The sequence below is a fragment of the Xyrauchen texanus genome, chromosome 39 (genome assembly GCF_025860055.1).
Source record: "Xyrauchen texanus isolate HMW12.3.18 chromosome 39, RBS_HiC_50CHRs, whole genome shotgun sequence".
Classification (NCBI taxonomy): domain Eukaryota; kingdom Metazoa; phylum Chordata; class Actinopteri; order Cypriniformes; family Catostomidae; genus Xyrauchen; species Xyrauchen texanus.
In genome coordinates, this window is record NC_068314.1 from 34,379,395 (window position 1) to 34,394,732 (window position 15,338).

The 15,338-nt window shown below is 36.6% G+C and overlaps 1 protein-coding gene across 1 annotated transcript; it reads right to left on the reverse strand.

Moving 5' to 3' along the window:
• Positions 1-1,639: 1,639 nt before the first annotated feature.
• LOC127632989 (cytochrome b-245 heavy chain-like) lies at positions 1,640-15,323 on the reverse strand. Its single transcript, XM_052111844.1, has 13 exons — positions 15,158-15,323; positions 14,894-14,986; positions 13,677-13,787; positions 13,483-13,567; positions 12,610-12,758; positions 10,905-11,086; positions 8,442-8,574; positions 7,848-7,940; positions 7,479-7,732; positions 5,300-5,462; positions 2,701-2,847; positions 2,472-2,596; positions 1,640-2,366 (listed from the first exon to the last, which is right to left on the reverse strand). The coding sequence occupies exons 1-13, from the start codon at positions 15,200-15,202 to the stop codon at positions 2,249-2,251; spliced, it is 1,698 nt and encodes a 565-aa protein (XP_051967804.1). The 5' UTR covers positions 15,203-15,323; the 3' UTR covers positions 1,640-2,248.
• Between the last annotated feature and the right edge of the window lie 15 nt (positions 15,324-15,338).

Below are 15,338 nucleotides of genomic sequence, written 5' to 3' on the forward strand. Positions count from 1 at the left end.
TTTAATGTTTTGTTAGACTGAGATTTAGATGAATTTCTGTTATGTTGTAGTTTTGGGGGTTACCATCATGGTGAAGAGTGGAGTTTGAGCCTAGGTTGAGAACCAATGAAATGTAAGTATACATTATGCTTCATCCATTGAGCAGTTGCTGTTCAAATCATCGCATAGTGACCCCAAGGGTATATACAAGAAATTACTATTGGGTGGGTCTTAATTAGGGATGGGCAATACCAATTATTTTCTTTTCGATCCAATACGAAGTACTTTTAGGCCAGTATGGCCAATATCGATACCAATACTGATACCTCTAATAAATTAAATTTTTACGAATTCTTTGGATAAAATTAGTAACTTTAATTATTGCTTAATTTTTTTTAGATATATATTTATGGGACTAAAATTTTAAATTATTTGGCTGCTTTGTTTACCTTTTAAAAATTAATAAGTATAAGCAACATATAACTAAAAAATCTTTTACTACAGGGTTAATAATCATGGTTAATACAATATTACTACAGTAAATCCATGGGTAGTTTTCATAAGGGTATTATTTATTGAAGATCATTATCAATGTTTTAACACAAGCCCATTATAATACATGTCATGTCTAGGTTTGTCATTACTTGGTGTGAATAACTCCAGATGCTGTTTTTCAGTCACTACCTCAGTAAAGCACTGCTCCCTCTTTGAACGGGTGCTGTGACTTAAAGGGTGAGCGCTGTCTACTGCTGGTGTATTTTAACATTTCTGCACGTCAAGATGAGCGGAAGAAAATAGTTCCTATTCGCTCATATAATTATTATTTTCCACTTCGAATGTTATGAGATGCATTCATATTCATATTCAACGATAATAAGATCACTAGTTAAAAAAACGTCATAATCGATATTTTTAGGTGTGGATCGATATTCTTGATACCACATCAGTATCGATACTTTAGTATCGATCCGCCCATCCCTAGTCTTAATAAAAATACCCTCAACAACAGAAGCTATGCGTTCAAATCAGTTCTTTCAGAAATGAGAAATTAGCATTTTTTTTTTACTTTTATAAATAAATGTTTGAATTCAATGAATAATCTCCAATATTCTGGGTGGGCCTGGGTCTAATTTGTGTGGATCCAGGCCCACCATTGGCTATGCCACTGTCACCAGCATTTATTTAGCATGCTTACATTTCCTGTTTCTAGCTAGCATATTTCTAAACTAGTTTAATTTGGGTTATTTTGACTATTTGTTGGGTTTACTTGATTCAGTTGGGGTTTCTCTACTTGAATGGTAAATGTTCTGCACTTATATAGCACCTTTTTTAACCTTAGAGTTTACCAAAGCGCTTTACACTGTGTCCAATTCACCCATTCACACACATACACTGCACTAGCCTGCTATTGAAGCAACTTGGGGTTCAGTGTCTTGCCCAAGGACACTTTGGCATGTGCAGTCATGTGGGCCGGGGATCGAACCGCCAACCCTGCGATTAGCGGCCAACCCGCTCTACCACCTGAGCCACAACCAACAGTTCAAAACATGTGAGCCAAATAACAATTAAGAGCCTTAATTAGTAAAGTAAATGTATCATGGTGGTTTAGTCTTTTGAGGATTACACGCAACAATCAAAGCCAAATGTAAATATCTGAAAGTTTATTAAAGCTCTAACAGCAATCCTTTACTTTAAAGACTTCAAAAATTCCCCATACAATATTAGGGGAATTTGACAAGCAGCACACATCATAATACATGTTGAACATTATATCTGGGAACTTAAACAGGTTTCCCTCCATTAATATCTGAAATTAACTCAAACTGGTTTTAGTACATTGATAACATAAAAACAAAATATGTAGACAATAAGATCTCAGAAGTCTTTGATTCCTCATCGTGTTACTCAACTATACATTTCAAAAAGCTTTATTTAACTTCCAGAGGTGGTGTCAGGAGTTTTTCACAGAGGGGATCGGGCAGCATACGGTGATCAGTCGGGTGGAAATGAAATGAATTCCCCTCAAAGTCTAAGAGTTAGACTATTTGGAAAGTTGTGTATTTTCACATCATAACTGCAAAATTACAACTTCAATCTGTCAAGTAAAAAATATGCTCACAGCCATGACATATCTAGACCAGTGACACAACATAATGACTTGTGGCAATGATTGGCGCTGTATGTATTGTATAATCACATCACATATTAGTTCAAAAATGCATTGAGAAGTATCTGTTGGTTCTGATATTCGTGAGTTGTCGAAACATGATCAGAAGTTTTCTTTGTTGAATATAAATTCAGTTCCATACCCGGTGTGTGTGAAGCATTGCTTCCCCAGAGCTTTAGCCAGCGCAGTTGGACCACATAGAAACACGCCAACTTTAGAACTGTGAGAAAGAAGTGCATAGAAATAAGGGTCAATAAAGCCTATGATATGTGCACTTTACTGCTCATATTTAACTGTTGAGACTGTTCTCACGGACTCTACGTACCCTGGGTGTTGGTTAGCAATGGCACTAAATTCATTGTCCCAGTTGGGTTTGCCGTATCGAGTCTTCTGCTTTAGCCCGGTGATGGGGTCATTCTCTGCCTCGTATTGAACTCTGATGTGGGCCGCCTTGATTCAACAAACAGTAATCAAAAACAAGAGTGTCTGACACTATCACGGATGAGTCAATTCATGGTTCACCATTAAACAAATGCATATTTGATCTGTCTCACATCAGCATCTTTCCAGCGCGTAAGATAGATGTTGTAACTGAGGAAATCGCTCATGTCTTTCTCTGTCATCGCTCTTTCTAAACTCTGCAGCAGGTCAGCAAACCACTCGAATGCCTGAGTCTCGGGACACAGCCAGTAGAAATAGATCTGCGGAGGTAAGAACAATACATTAGTAAACCTTGTCATCTATGGGAATTTGTAAGCGCTGCACTAATGCTGCCTCTCAGCTAAAACATGCAATCACCCTTTTAAAGCTGGTGCGGCAGAGCATTGTACAGCCGTGGCCTAAAGTATTGGCAGTGACATAAATGTTGTGTTTTGCTCATTTTTCTGCTTCAGTTGTTGTGGTGTTGATTCACATTGTTTCTAGATTATTGTGCAGATTGATCAGATGCATTTTAAATAATTGCAAAAAGCTTCATTGGCCAAAACAATTTCCTTTATCACAAAAACCCAAATGTCACTGTTTTTTGGTCCTGGCACAAAATGACCAGCTAGCATCATTTCAGTAATCATATCAGCAGCACCTGGGAAAGTGTGAACGAGTACTAGTCAGGTGAAATCACTCTATCATTCTGATTGGATTATAAGAGCAGACTGATGCTATAAAAGGAGGGAAGAAGTGCTTCCAATCATTGTGTTCTTGTTAGCAACGGTTACCTCTAAAGAAAGACGTGCAGCCATTATTGCTTTGCATCAAAATGGCCTCACATGCAAGGAAATTGCTGCAAAGAATATTGCACCTGAAAGAACCATTTACCGGATCATCAAGAACTTCAAGGAGAGGTTCAACTGCAGTGAAGAAGGCTTCAGGATGTCCCAGAGTGTCCAGCAAGTGCCAGGACCTTCTCCTTCTGAGGAGTCAGCTATGGAAGCATGTCACCACCAGTGCAGAGCTTGCTCAATATTGGCAGCAGGTTGGTGTGAGCGCATCTGCACGCACAGTGAGGCGAAGACTTTTGGACAATGACCTGGTGTCAAGAAGGGCAGCAAAGAAGCCACTTCTCTCCAAGAACAACATCAAGAACAGACTGAAATTCTGCAGGAAGTACAAGGATTGGACAGCAGAAGATGATGTTATTTTCTCTGATGAAGCCCCCTTCTGACTGTTTGGGACATCTAGAAAATCGATAGTCCGGAGAAGATAAGGTGAACGCTACCATGAGTCCTGTGTCGTGCCAACAGTGAAGCATCATGAGACCATCCATGTGTGGGGTTGCTTTTCATCACAGGGAGTGGGCTCACTCACAATTCTGCCCAAAAACACTGCCACGAATAAAGAATGGTATCAAAACATCCTGCAAGATCAACTTCTCCCAAAAATCCAGGAGCAATTTGTTGATGATCTGTGCATTTTCCAGCATGATGGAGCACCATGTCACACAGGCAAGAGTGATCCAAAATTTTGGATCCGTGGCCAGGGAACTCCCCGTATCTTAGTGGACAATCAGAAGCCCAAAAATTGTATGAAGAACAAGTGTCAACACTGTAAATATCGACTCTCTGCATAAATTCAGTGTTTTTGCCAATAAAAGCCTTTAAAACTTATGAAACGCTTGTCATTGTTTTCCAGTATACCACAGAAACATAAAAATAATCTACAAATACTGAAGCAGCAAACTTTATGTCATTGCCAACACTTTTGGCCAAGGCTGTAGATGCAGAGGCCCCAAAAAGTATTTGAACACCTACACCATGCTAAAAATGTGTTGAGACTGGTCCCAAAGTGACTTTTAGTGGATGTACTGTATGACGTCAGGTTCACACTGGCAGAGTAATTAAAGGTGTAATTCATCACATTAGCGCTAAAAGCATACCTCAGGTTTTTGGTGACCCGGGACCTCATTCCATTGCCTGTACCTCATATATTTACTGGAGTTGTGTCCACACCTCTTTGGTGTTTCTCAACCTTTTTCTTATAAATAGTGTAATTGCACAAAAAAAACTTGCTAAAGTATCAAAAGTGTATAGGGTCATCACAGACCCTATGTATGTAATAGTGTAGACTCTTTTCTTTTTTGCACCTCCATAAATCATATTTTAATGATTATTTCATATCTATAAAAGTTCACTATCACAAGATATGTATTTCTTTGTTTATTACAAGACAAATGAGTAGTACATTCATGCAAATGACTATTATGTCCTGTCGACTTTCTGTCCAACAATGGTGAATTATCATTATTCCATATGCATGTACTGTACACATACATATTACACATGCTATTTGTTACTCAAGGTGGCGCTGATGTTTCAGTGATTGGCTTGATTCACACTTGACATTACTATTTGAAGAAGAAACAACATGGAAGTAAACTATAGCAAGTTTAACACAGTATGATATGGCTCTTGTCATTTGTGTGTCCTACTGAAATTATGTCAATTGTGCATCTATTTAGACTCAATAAGTGCCTGAGAAAATACATATGTGTAGCTCAATAGATCAATTTGTGATAGATATATGTGCCAGGTCTCTGGTGAAACACCCATGCATTTAACGGTTTCAGTATGGACTTCTTTTGCTTACAGCGTGGGGTGTTATCACTTTGTTATTCTGTCATTCAGAACTTAAATGTCTAAACTAAGTGCCGTTAATCACCTTTTTAGTGAAGATGTTTTTGTTCTCTTGGACGTGTTTGTACCACACAGACTTCAGAACAGAAGCAAAAGGTGTCACTCCAATACCGGCTCCGACCAGCATCACAACCTCATAACGAAAGACATCTTCACTGGCCGTCCCAAACGGCCCATCCACCGCCATCCTAAAAAAAAAGGAAATAAATTGCTACCACAAAAATGATCTATTGTTACAATAAATGTATTGATTAGCATCCTCTCAAACTGGAACTCTAATCTGTGCTGCATGATCTTTCTACACACTTCTCGTTTTTAAACTGTGGTTGAACGTCCACATCCCCTTTTCACACACGTATTTTCCCACAATAAAAGGGACACTTACTAGTACTTCAAAAAATATTACATTAGTCTCATTTAAGTTTATGAGTTCCACACAACAACATAAGGTGGAAATTGCACACACATCCAGTACTTTTACAACAGGTGCTGGATCAAGGCACAAAGCATTGAAATAAAAACTTAAATAGATCCGCACACTGTTTAACTTCCCTTTTATTTATTTAAAAACAACAGCAATGTTTCGATTAGTTCTGATCTATTTCAGTTTTAATTCAAAGGTGCAACATACTGTAACATCTACAGTACGCTTTTTATTTTCCTCCAACCGCCCATTTTAAGTAAACATTTTAATTAAAAAATAAATAAATTACTGTATATTAAGTAGTAAATCAAGTAGTAACTTAAATAAAAAAAATTAAAAAAGTTTGCAATCAAATATAAGCCATAAAAAAACTATGAAATATATATTTATAAAGTGCCATGCTTGTGCATTAAAGAAAAAAAATATTTTATCAAATATTTATTATTTTTTTTTAAACTGTAAAATATATATTTATAATTTGGTTTGTACTTGTGGTGAAAATAATAATAATTATAATTTTTTTAAAATTGTAAAATATATATTTATAATTGGTGTGTACATGTGGTGAAAATAATAATAATCATAATTTTTTAAAAACTGTAAAATATATATTTATAAAGTGGTGTGTACATGTGGTGGAAATAATAATAATTATATATTTTTTAAACTGTAAAATATATATTTATAAAGTGGTGTGTACTTGTGGTGGAAATAATAATAATTATATTTTTTAAAACTGTAAAATATATATTTATAAAGTGGTGTGTACTTGTGGTGGAAATAATAATAATTATATTTTTTAAAACTGTAAAATATATATTTATAAAATGGTGTGTACATGTGGTGAAAATAATAATAAATATTTAAAAAAAATTAAACTGTAAAATATATATTTATAAAGTGGTGTGTACATGTGGTGGAAATAATAATAATTATATTTTTTAAAAACTGTAAAATATATATTTATAAAGTGGTGTGTACATGTGGTGGAAATAATAATAATTATATATATTTTTAAACTGTAAAATATATATTTATAAAGTGGTGTGTACTTGTGGTGGAAATAATAATAATTATATTTTTTAAAACTGTAAAATATATATTTATAAAATGGTGTGTACATGTGGTGGAAATAATAATAATTATATATTTTTAAACTGTAAAATATATATTTATAAAGTGGTGTGTACATGTGGTGAAAATAATAATAATTATATATTTTTTAAACTGTAAAATATATATTTATAATTGGTGTGTACTTGTGGTGAAAATAACAATAATTATAATTTTTTAAAAACTGTAAAATATATATTTATAATTGGTGTGTACTTGTGGTGAAAATAATAATAATTATAATTTTTTTTAAACTGTAAAATATATATTTATAAAGTGGTGTGTACATGTGGTGAAAATAATAATAATTATATATTTTTTAAACTGTAAAATATATATTTATAATTGGTGTGTACTTGTGGTGAAAATAACAATAATTATAATTTTTTAAAAACTGTAAAATATATATTTATAATTGGTGTGTACTTGTGGTGAAAATAATAATAATTATAATTTTTTTTAAACTGTAAAATATTTATTTATAAAGTGGTGTGTACATGTGGTGAAAATAATAATAATTATAATTTTGTTTTAATTGTAAAATATATATTTATAAAACAGTACATGCTTGTGGCATAAAAAAAGAAAATAATGAGTTATATTTGAATATGAACATTATAACACTTATAACATTGATACATTTACAGTGTATCAATTAGAAACGTACTTTGGTAGCGTCCACGCATCCAGTACCGCAGTCTTGTCACCTCCACAGACCGCGTAAAGAGCTTGCGTCCAATCCCCTGCGATACGGATGTGCACGCTAAAGTGGTCCTCCTCGGGGGCAGAGGTCAAGGTGAAGGGATGCCACTCTAACTGAGAGATAGACGTGCACTGAATGAACACATACTGACCGACCTCCATTTTAAAGCCCTTCTTCTTCATCTGCAGCTCAAGAGTCTTGGAAGGGTGCGTGACTACCTGTAAAGTGACATTGAGAGGGGAAGAATTTGATTGGTTAATCAGGACTGGATCAAGAGACCATGGGGATTTGACAACACTAGAAGCGCATAAAATAACGTAATTATTCACTCACCTTGGTAATGACAACTTTCTGTTGTGAGCGGTAGAATCGCACCATTCTCTCGCAAACGTACAAAAACATGGGGCCGACCACCCACTTCCATGTCTGAAAGCAAAGTACATGGAAAAACGTGCATGTTTATGTAATTCTGGCGTAATAATTAATGAAATTGATGTGTAATAAATGGGTGATTCTCACGAAACCTGTCAAGAAAATGTCCTGGTCCTATTTTACACACAGAAAATTACGCTTATTTTTAGGGTCACTGAGATTTTTTAAACTGTGACATTATTTCCATGACAATGACGCACATTTTACCCCTCAATTGCTATTCTCATTAACGCAATGCCAAAAAAGATGGTCATTATGACACAACATGAAAAAAAAGATGTTATATTTAACTTGTAATGTATTTAAACATCATTCTGTTTTTATTTTTTCAGGTTTTAATTTAGATTTTTATTTTTTTTATTTTTTTTACTGTAATACGATAAAATAATACTGTGTAACAGTAATGAGATATAATGTCATATTTGGGGTTAGAAATGACCAAAATGTTTCTTGAAAGGCTCCATGAGGTGTATGTGTTTTGAATATGTGATTTACCATTGGAGGGTTTCCAGCAAAGTCCGGTTTAGGACAGTTGGTGCCATTTTGACCCCAGGTATCAAAGTGGCTCTGGCATTTTATTGGGTTGTGCACGTGCAAACTCTCAAGTGTCTGGCCTCGCACAATACGCCTTCACACACACGCAAACGCAGTGTTATTGCATAAATATTGCGTAAGCGTTTCCTGCCATTAAGACATTACTGTATATTGTGACTGAGATTCCTCATGCCAATATGATCACTCAAATGATGCTTGAAAACAATGTGTTTTCATTATGCATAATGTTTCATTTTACCAAAATTAGACTTAAACCTGACTTTCATCATGTGAAAACACTTCTGTATATCTGAAATAAGTTTCCAGATCATTATCAGTACCTGTGAAAACTCATTGTTCATCAATAGTGATCTGATTTTAAAGGTGATCTGTGCAATTTTTTCCATGTTAAAATTGATTTCCTAAAAAAGGTCATATCTGTTTGTTTTGAGCGGCCTGACATAACAACGCTGCATTTTTTTGCATGCTCGAGAATACGCTGAAAACTGCCAAAAATCAGCTAATTCAAAAAATCAGATGATGCAAGACAGCCGCACTTGAGATCAAACACTTGCTCACATAAACCGGTAAAAATCACGGTAAAGGTGTTTAAATGCAGTATATGAGTAAACATTTACCGGTTGATCAGACTATGCTTAAACCTTTTATGACATTACCCAATAAAGGAAAGCTGTTTAAAGGGATAGTTCACAAAAAAATGCTCACATTATTTGCTCACCCTCATGATATCCCAGGTGTGTAAGAAAATTATAAAAATATCTCAGCTCAGTAGGTCCTTAAAATGCAAGTGGATGGTGATCTGACATTTGAAGCTCCAAAAATCACAGACAGTCAGCATAACGTCATACATACAGTCACATGCGCGTGTGACGTAATCGCAGTGGCACGTGAGACATGCGAAACCATCGGAAGAGCAGCGCTGTTTACAAGTGAGACGGAGGAGTGCTGTACAGCAGCTTGGCTGGTTTTGGTGTAGATCTGAATTTTCTGTTTCTTTACTCACAATGGTACATTTGTGTGCTTATCCTGGATGTCTCAACCGAGTGGAGAATGTGAGATTACGTCCATGACAGGCCAACGCGAATATGTCACATGAGAGACCGCTTGAACTCCACTATGTCGTGAAACTTACCATAAGCGTTGGATTATAGTTAAAAATGACTTCAATATTGATCTTTTTTCGCACCAAAAACTATTGTTTCGCTTTAGAAGACATTAATTTAACCGCTGGAGACATATTGATGACGTTTATGCTGACTGTCTGTGATTTTTGGAGCTTCAAATGTCAGATCACCATCCACTTGCATTTTAAGGACCTACTGAGCTGAGATATTTTTCTTCTGATCGTCAAATGTGTTCTGGTGAAGAAAGAAAGTCATACACACCTGGGATACCATGAGGGAGAGTAAATAATCAGAGACTTTTCATTTTGAGGTGAACTTTCCCTTTAAGTCATCAACAGGACCTTACATGTTGTCAGCAATGGATTTTTAAGCGGCAACATTTTTGCAAGTTTCCTCGTGAAATGTCCTGCTGGGGGCGACAAAAGCGAGTGAAATGGTGGCGTAATTTGTTTTGAGACAAGGTTTATGTGGTGAATGTTAGATGGAGGATTTAATGAGTAAACCTACCTCCATAATCTAAAACTTTAACCTAAACCTAACCAATAGTGCTTTTAAAAAGCAAATGAGAGGTGAACAAAACGGACATTCTTACCCTAAACCAACACTTAAACCTAACCGATAGTGTCCAAAAGCAAAATGCGAATTTGAATGCACATTTTCTGAAGCAACCACATCATTTTGTGTGTCTTCTATAACACTTTCGTCTCACGTGTCATCTTCTGTGTGATCGATCCAGCTCTATCAGGTGAGCTACCGCGGATGCTAATCATAAGTGTGTAAATGTAGGTGGGTCTGTAATACGCTTTTGAAATGAGTATTGTAGAGTACTAAGTGTTTTGATACCATAACATAGCAGTGTGTGAGTAATAGTGTGAAAAAGAAGTGTTTATAAAGTCATAATCAGCCGTTGAAATCGGGATTTGTGTGAAAGTGAATAAACGCACAGTTGCTGTAGAGCCTCTAGCGTTCATTTCAGTAGGAAACTGACCAAACGAAGATCGAGTCATGTAGAAGTCAGTGTGCAAAAATGGAGTTATAGTAACGTTCATTCTATGAGATTTGGTATATAATTGGTGTTACTCAGATTGTGCATGTAAACACTCATTGACTCAACCAATCATGTGAGTTTGGGGCGGGTCTATCTGTTTGTTGGGCACTTCACCTTTAAAATGCACACAACATTTCTTACACAGTATGTCTTTCTCTGAAGTCAGTGTGTCTACAAAACGTTTGTATCGGTTACCCAAAAATAAAAACATTGATTTAAATAAATCCTCACCCAGCTCCATGCAGCACCAAACCAATGAAAAAGACGATGAACAGGTGGTGAGTGAACCAAAAAACCTCAAAGTAGGACCTTCTGATGACTTCCATTGAGGAGGTGATGATGAGGATGAGAGCGAGTGTGATGACCACCCCCGTCAGTCCTGCCATCGTCGTGAACATCACTATCGTTGGGTTCTAAAGACGGATCCAAAACACAACAGTTAAAAAAGCAGTGGTGTAAAACTATAGTGTGGAGTGGTGGAAGACTGCCCTAGTTCTCAGGTCTTGTTTACTCATTCGAACTTGCTGTGGTGACAATGCATGGGGAAGAACCAACAAGGTTTACATTTACATTTATGCATTTGGCAGACGCTTTTATCCAAAGTGACTTACAGAGCCCTTATAACAGGGACAATCCCCCGGAGCAACCTGGAGTTGAGTGCCTTGCTCAAGGACACAATGGTGGTGGCTGTGGGGATTGAACCAGCAACCTTCTGATTAACAGTTATGTGCTTTAGCCCACTACACCACCACTCCAGGTTTGCATGCACTTTCTTTTTCTCCACCACCTTTATCTTATATTCTGGTATGTAATCAAAGTGAGCACCTTGATAGGGCAGCCGGAGACGACGATTAGGGAGAGAAGAATTACAGGCAACTGCCTGTGTGTGGTTATGTTTATGTGTTTTTGGTTAAGTTGATATTATTAATATTCAAATATTATTTATATTGTCAAGCTGGTTCTTGTCTCCTCCTTTCCCTTTAACTGTGTTACACTGGTGCCGAAACCCAGGAAGGAGGAGGGATGCCCGTCGCAGAATCCTCGACACTGCCGTCCACCCAGGGGAGTGCCGCTGCCATCCTCCGTGGGACGTAGTAGCCCGACTGCAGGGAACGGCCACCATCCACGAGGTGAGTGTGGACTGGACTCCCCGACTGCCTGGAGCGATGGAGACACTGCCAGGGGCGGAGGAGTGCCCTGCCGTCCCCCAGAAACGCGGAGGGGTCGAGAGAAGACCGCTGTCCTCGAGGGGAGGAGGGAAGCGTCTCCTCGACCGCCTGGAGCGGTAGGGCCGCTGCCAGGGGTGGAGGAGTGTCCCCACGGGTCGCCGGGAATGCGGAGGGGCGTTTTGTCCACTGGGGGTCGGAGGTCTGACTCCGGTCCGCCTGGGGAGGAGCAGCTGCCATCCATCTGAGAGGGTGGAGGAGTGATAGAGCACCACGCAACGGCGCATCAGAGAACCGGTGAGTGAGTTTCTTTTCTCTCTCTCTCTCTCTCTCTCTCACTCTGTCACTCCATGTTGTCCTTTCCCTCCCCTATTTTTTGTTGTTGTTGTTGTTTTCCCCTCCTGTCTCCTCCCAGGTTGAGGAAGGCGGGGATGACCTCACAGACATCCGACAACAGCACATTTGCTGTGTGATGAAACTGTGGGTGGAAGTGGGTGGTATCCTACAGGACTGAACTGAAATCAGCTGGAGGTACCTTGTGTAGTAATTGGCTCTCTTCTGTTTGCTCAATGGATGCTGGTTCAGCATCAGTTTTTAATAGGAACTTCAGCTTTTACTGTTGCTTTGTAACTCCTACATGAAATCTGACATTTACAGTGTGACAGTGTGATTACAGTGAGATTGCTTAAACATATTAAACATCCTTTTTTTGTGCATGACGTGGAGTATTTTCAAATATGGTGTAATATTAATAGGTTGGACAGTTTCACCGTCTCATTGGTTCTGATGGGGTTCAGGTAGGATCTGTTGTCACCGTTCCCAATCTGAGAGAGCACATATGGCAGGTGTTTTCTGTTGACCGTAAGCTGGGAATCCATGAATCTCTCAAAGTTAAACAGGTGAGCTATGATGTGAATCGCTGCAAGAACATAAAATATGTGGTCAGAACTCAGTAAAGCAATGCATTATGTGCTAATAGAGCCATTGTAGCCAATGCAAATACTTTCTTTTATCCCATCTTAATATGCAGAGACAACTAGAGTATAAATAAGCTATTCATAAGTTAATTTCCCTTGCAAAGTGTAAACTCTGTGACCATGTGGTGTGACCAAAACATTGCTTTGTTTGTTTGAGCGTCCAACCAGCTCGACAGCAACATTGGGTTAATGGGGTGGGACCGTCTTTTTGGGCTGACCAATGGAAGACAGAGGGTGCATTCAGGGAAACTGTTTGAAAACAGTGAGCATGTTTACATGCACGGTCTTACACAGATTATGCATAATAACCCAACAATGTGTTAAGTCATTCATAACCGGCATTATTACCAGCTTATCCAATGTGCGCAAGGGTTGTGCACATGTCTGTTTTCATCTTGATATCAAACCCACTCATTTCAAATCTCACGTGAACGTGATTTTTTTGCGATGTCTGATTTTTGGAAAAAGCTGATTTTTGGTTTGATTATTAGTGTATTGCTGTGCAGGTTAAAGCACTCAGTGATTATTTTGATATTACATTTGGTGAAGCTATGGGTTAAAAAATGGCACACTTCACCTACAAATAGACTATAAACGTGAAACGATTTGAAAAATGATTTGAAATAGATTCCAAAGATGTGTTGGGATATTGAGTGTCTCTTCTACCTGTGTGGAAAGCAATCATGTAGGCCACAAGTTTGTGGAAAGTGATGTTTTTGTCCAGCTGACGAGCTGCAGCGCGACTACAGTACTGTCAACACACACACACAGAATAATGAGGGGTTTTGGACCATTTTTCACTTCACATTATCTATAAGTTGACGAGTGATTTGGTGCCGCTCTGTTGCTCTTTTACGGACCTGTATGGATCCTCGCAGGAATGAGAGAATATTTCTGCAGACCGGCAGCAGGATCAGCATGCAGTTAAAATTGAGACATGCAGCTGGAGCTCTGGCCCATGAGAGAGCTTGCTGAGGACGACACACACACACACACACACACACACACACACACACACACACACACACACACACACACACACACACACACACACACACACACACACAAAAGAAAGAGAATGAGTTTCATTTCCTTCTTTAGCCTCTAACATCTGAACAACACGTTCAATGATGCATCAAAACTGATACTTAGAGATTACATTTAATAATACAGTATAAATATATAATGTACAAAATACAAACAACTAAGTAACGAGTAACCTTAGAAATAAAGAGTACAATCTAGCTATACTCAAAAATAATTATAAGATTTACACATTTTAATTTCACTATAAAATGTCATCAATTTGAATTGAGATATATTTAATAAAAATAATAATAAAAATATATATATATATATTAATTTTTATTTTATTTTTTAACATTACACAATTAAATTTCATGGAATTTTGTTATGTTATTTATATATATATATATATATATATATATATATATATAGTGTATAGTACTATGAATATAAACTCAAAGTAAACCTAGAAATAAAGAGTATAATGTCACAATATATTACTATAAATATATACAATATAAAATACAACTTAAGAATAAACTTCTTAAAAATAAAGAGTCAAATCTAAAATATATTACTATAAATATATACAATATAAAAATAAAATTTTGAGTAATACTTGTATATTTTATATACTTTCTGTAACATATTAGATTATACTCTTAATTTGAAAGAAGTTTACTCAAAGTTGTACATTTAATATTGTTTATATTTATAATAATATATTGTTTCATTATACTCTTCGTTTCTGTTTACTCTTAAGTTGTATATTTATATTGCATATATTTATTGTAACATACTGTATATATTTATAAATATAATACAAAAATACAACTTAAATAAAATAAACAGAAATAAAGAGTTTAATCTAACAATCTTAGTAAAAACAAAAACAATCTTATTAAAACTGTACACATATATCACTCATTTGTATAAACAACTTTAGAGCATTTATATTCAAGAACTACACAAATGATGCAATATTCATTCAAATGTAACTCATAAACACATACTGAATAAGATAAAGCATTATAAATGCTTTGACACTCACCCCAAGGATAACTCTAGTGTAGTAGTACCTGTCAATCAAAAACGCCATGTAAAAATGCACAAAGAGAAACGCATTGATGCCGAGCCATACCAGCTGAAAAACAAAGGAGGAACAGATTAAAATCAAATCTACAGTGTAAAGTGTAAATCACAAGCTGAACGTTTTCAGCACAGGTAATTATATAAAATGATGAGCTTTATAATCAAAAGATAATAACAATCGTATTTAATCTAACTAGAGTTACTTTGCAATTCAGAAGCTTACAATGACAAACACTGATAGTCCTTCATTGGCAGCAAAATTTCCCATGATGTCGACCTGTGTGTGTAGAAAGAGAAAGAGAGAGAGAGAGAGAGAGAGCGAGCAAGTATTGGGAGAAAGAGAGAGAATTTGAAGAAAGCCACTATAAAGGGATTTGGCATGTAAAACAAAGAAGCCAGCCAGG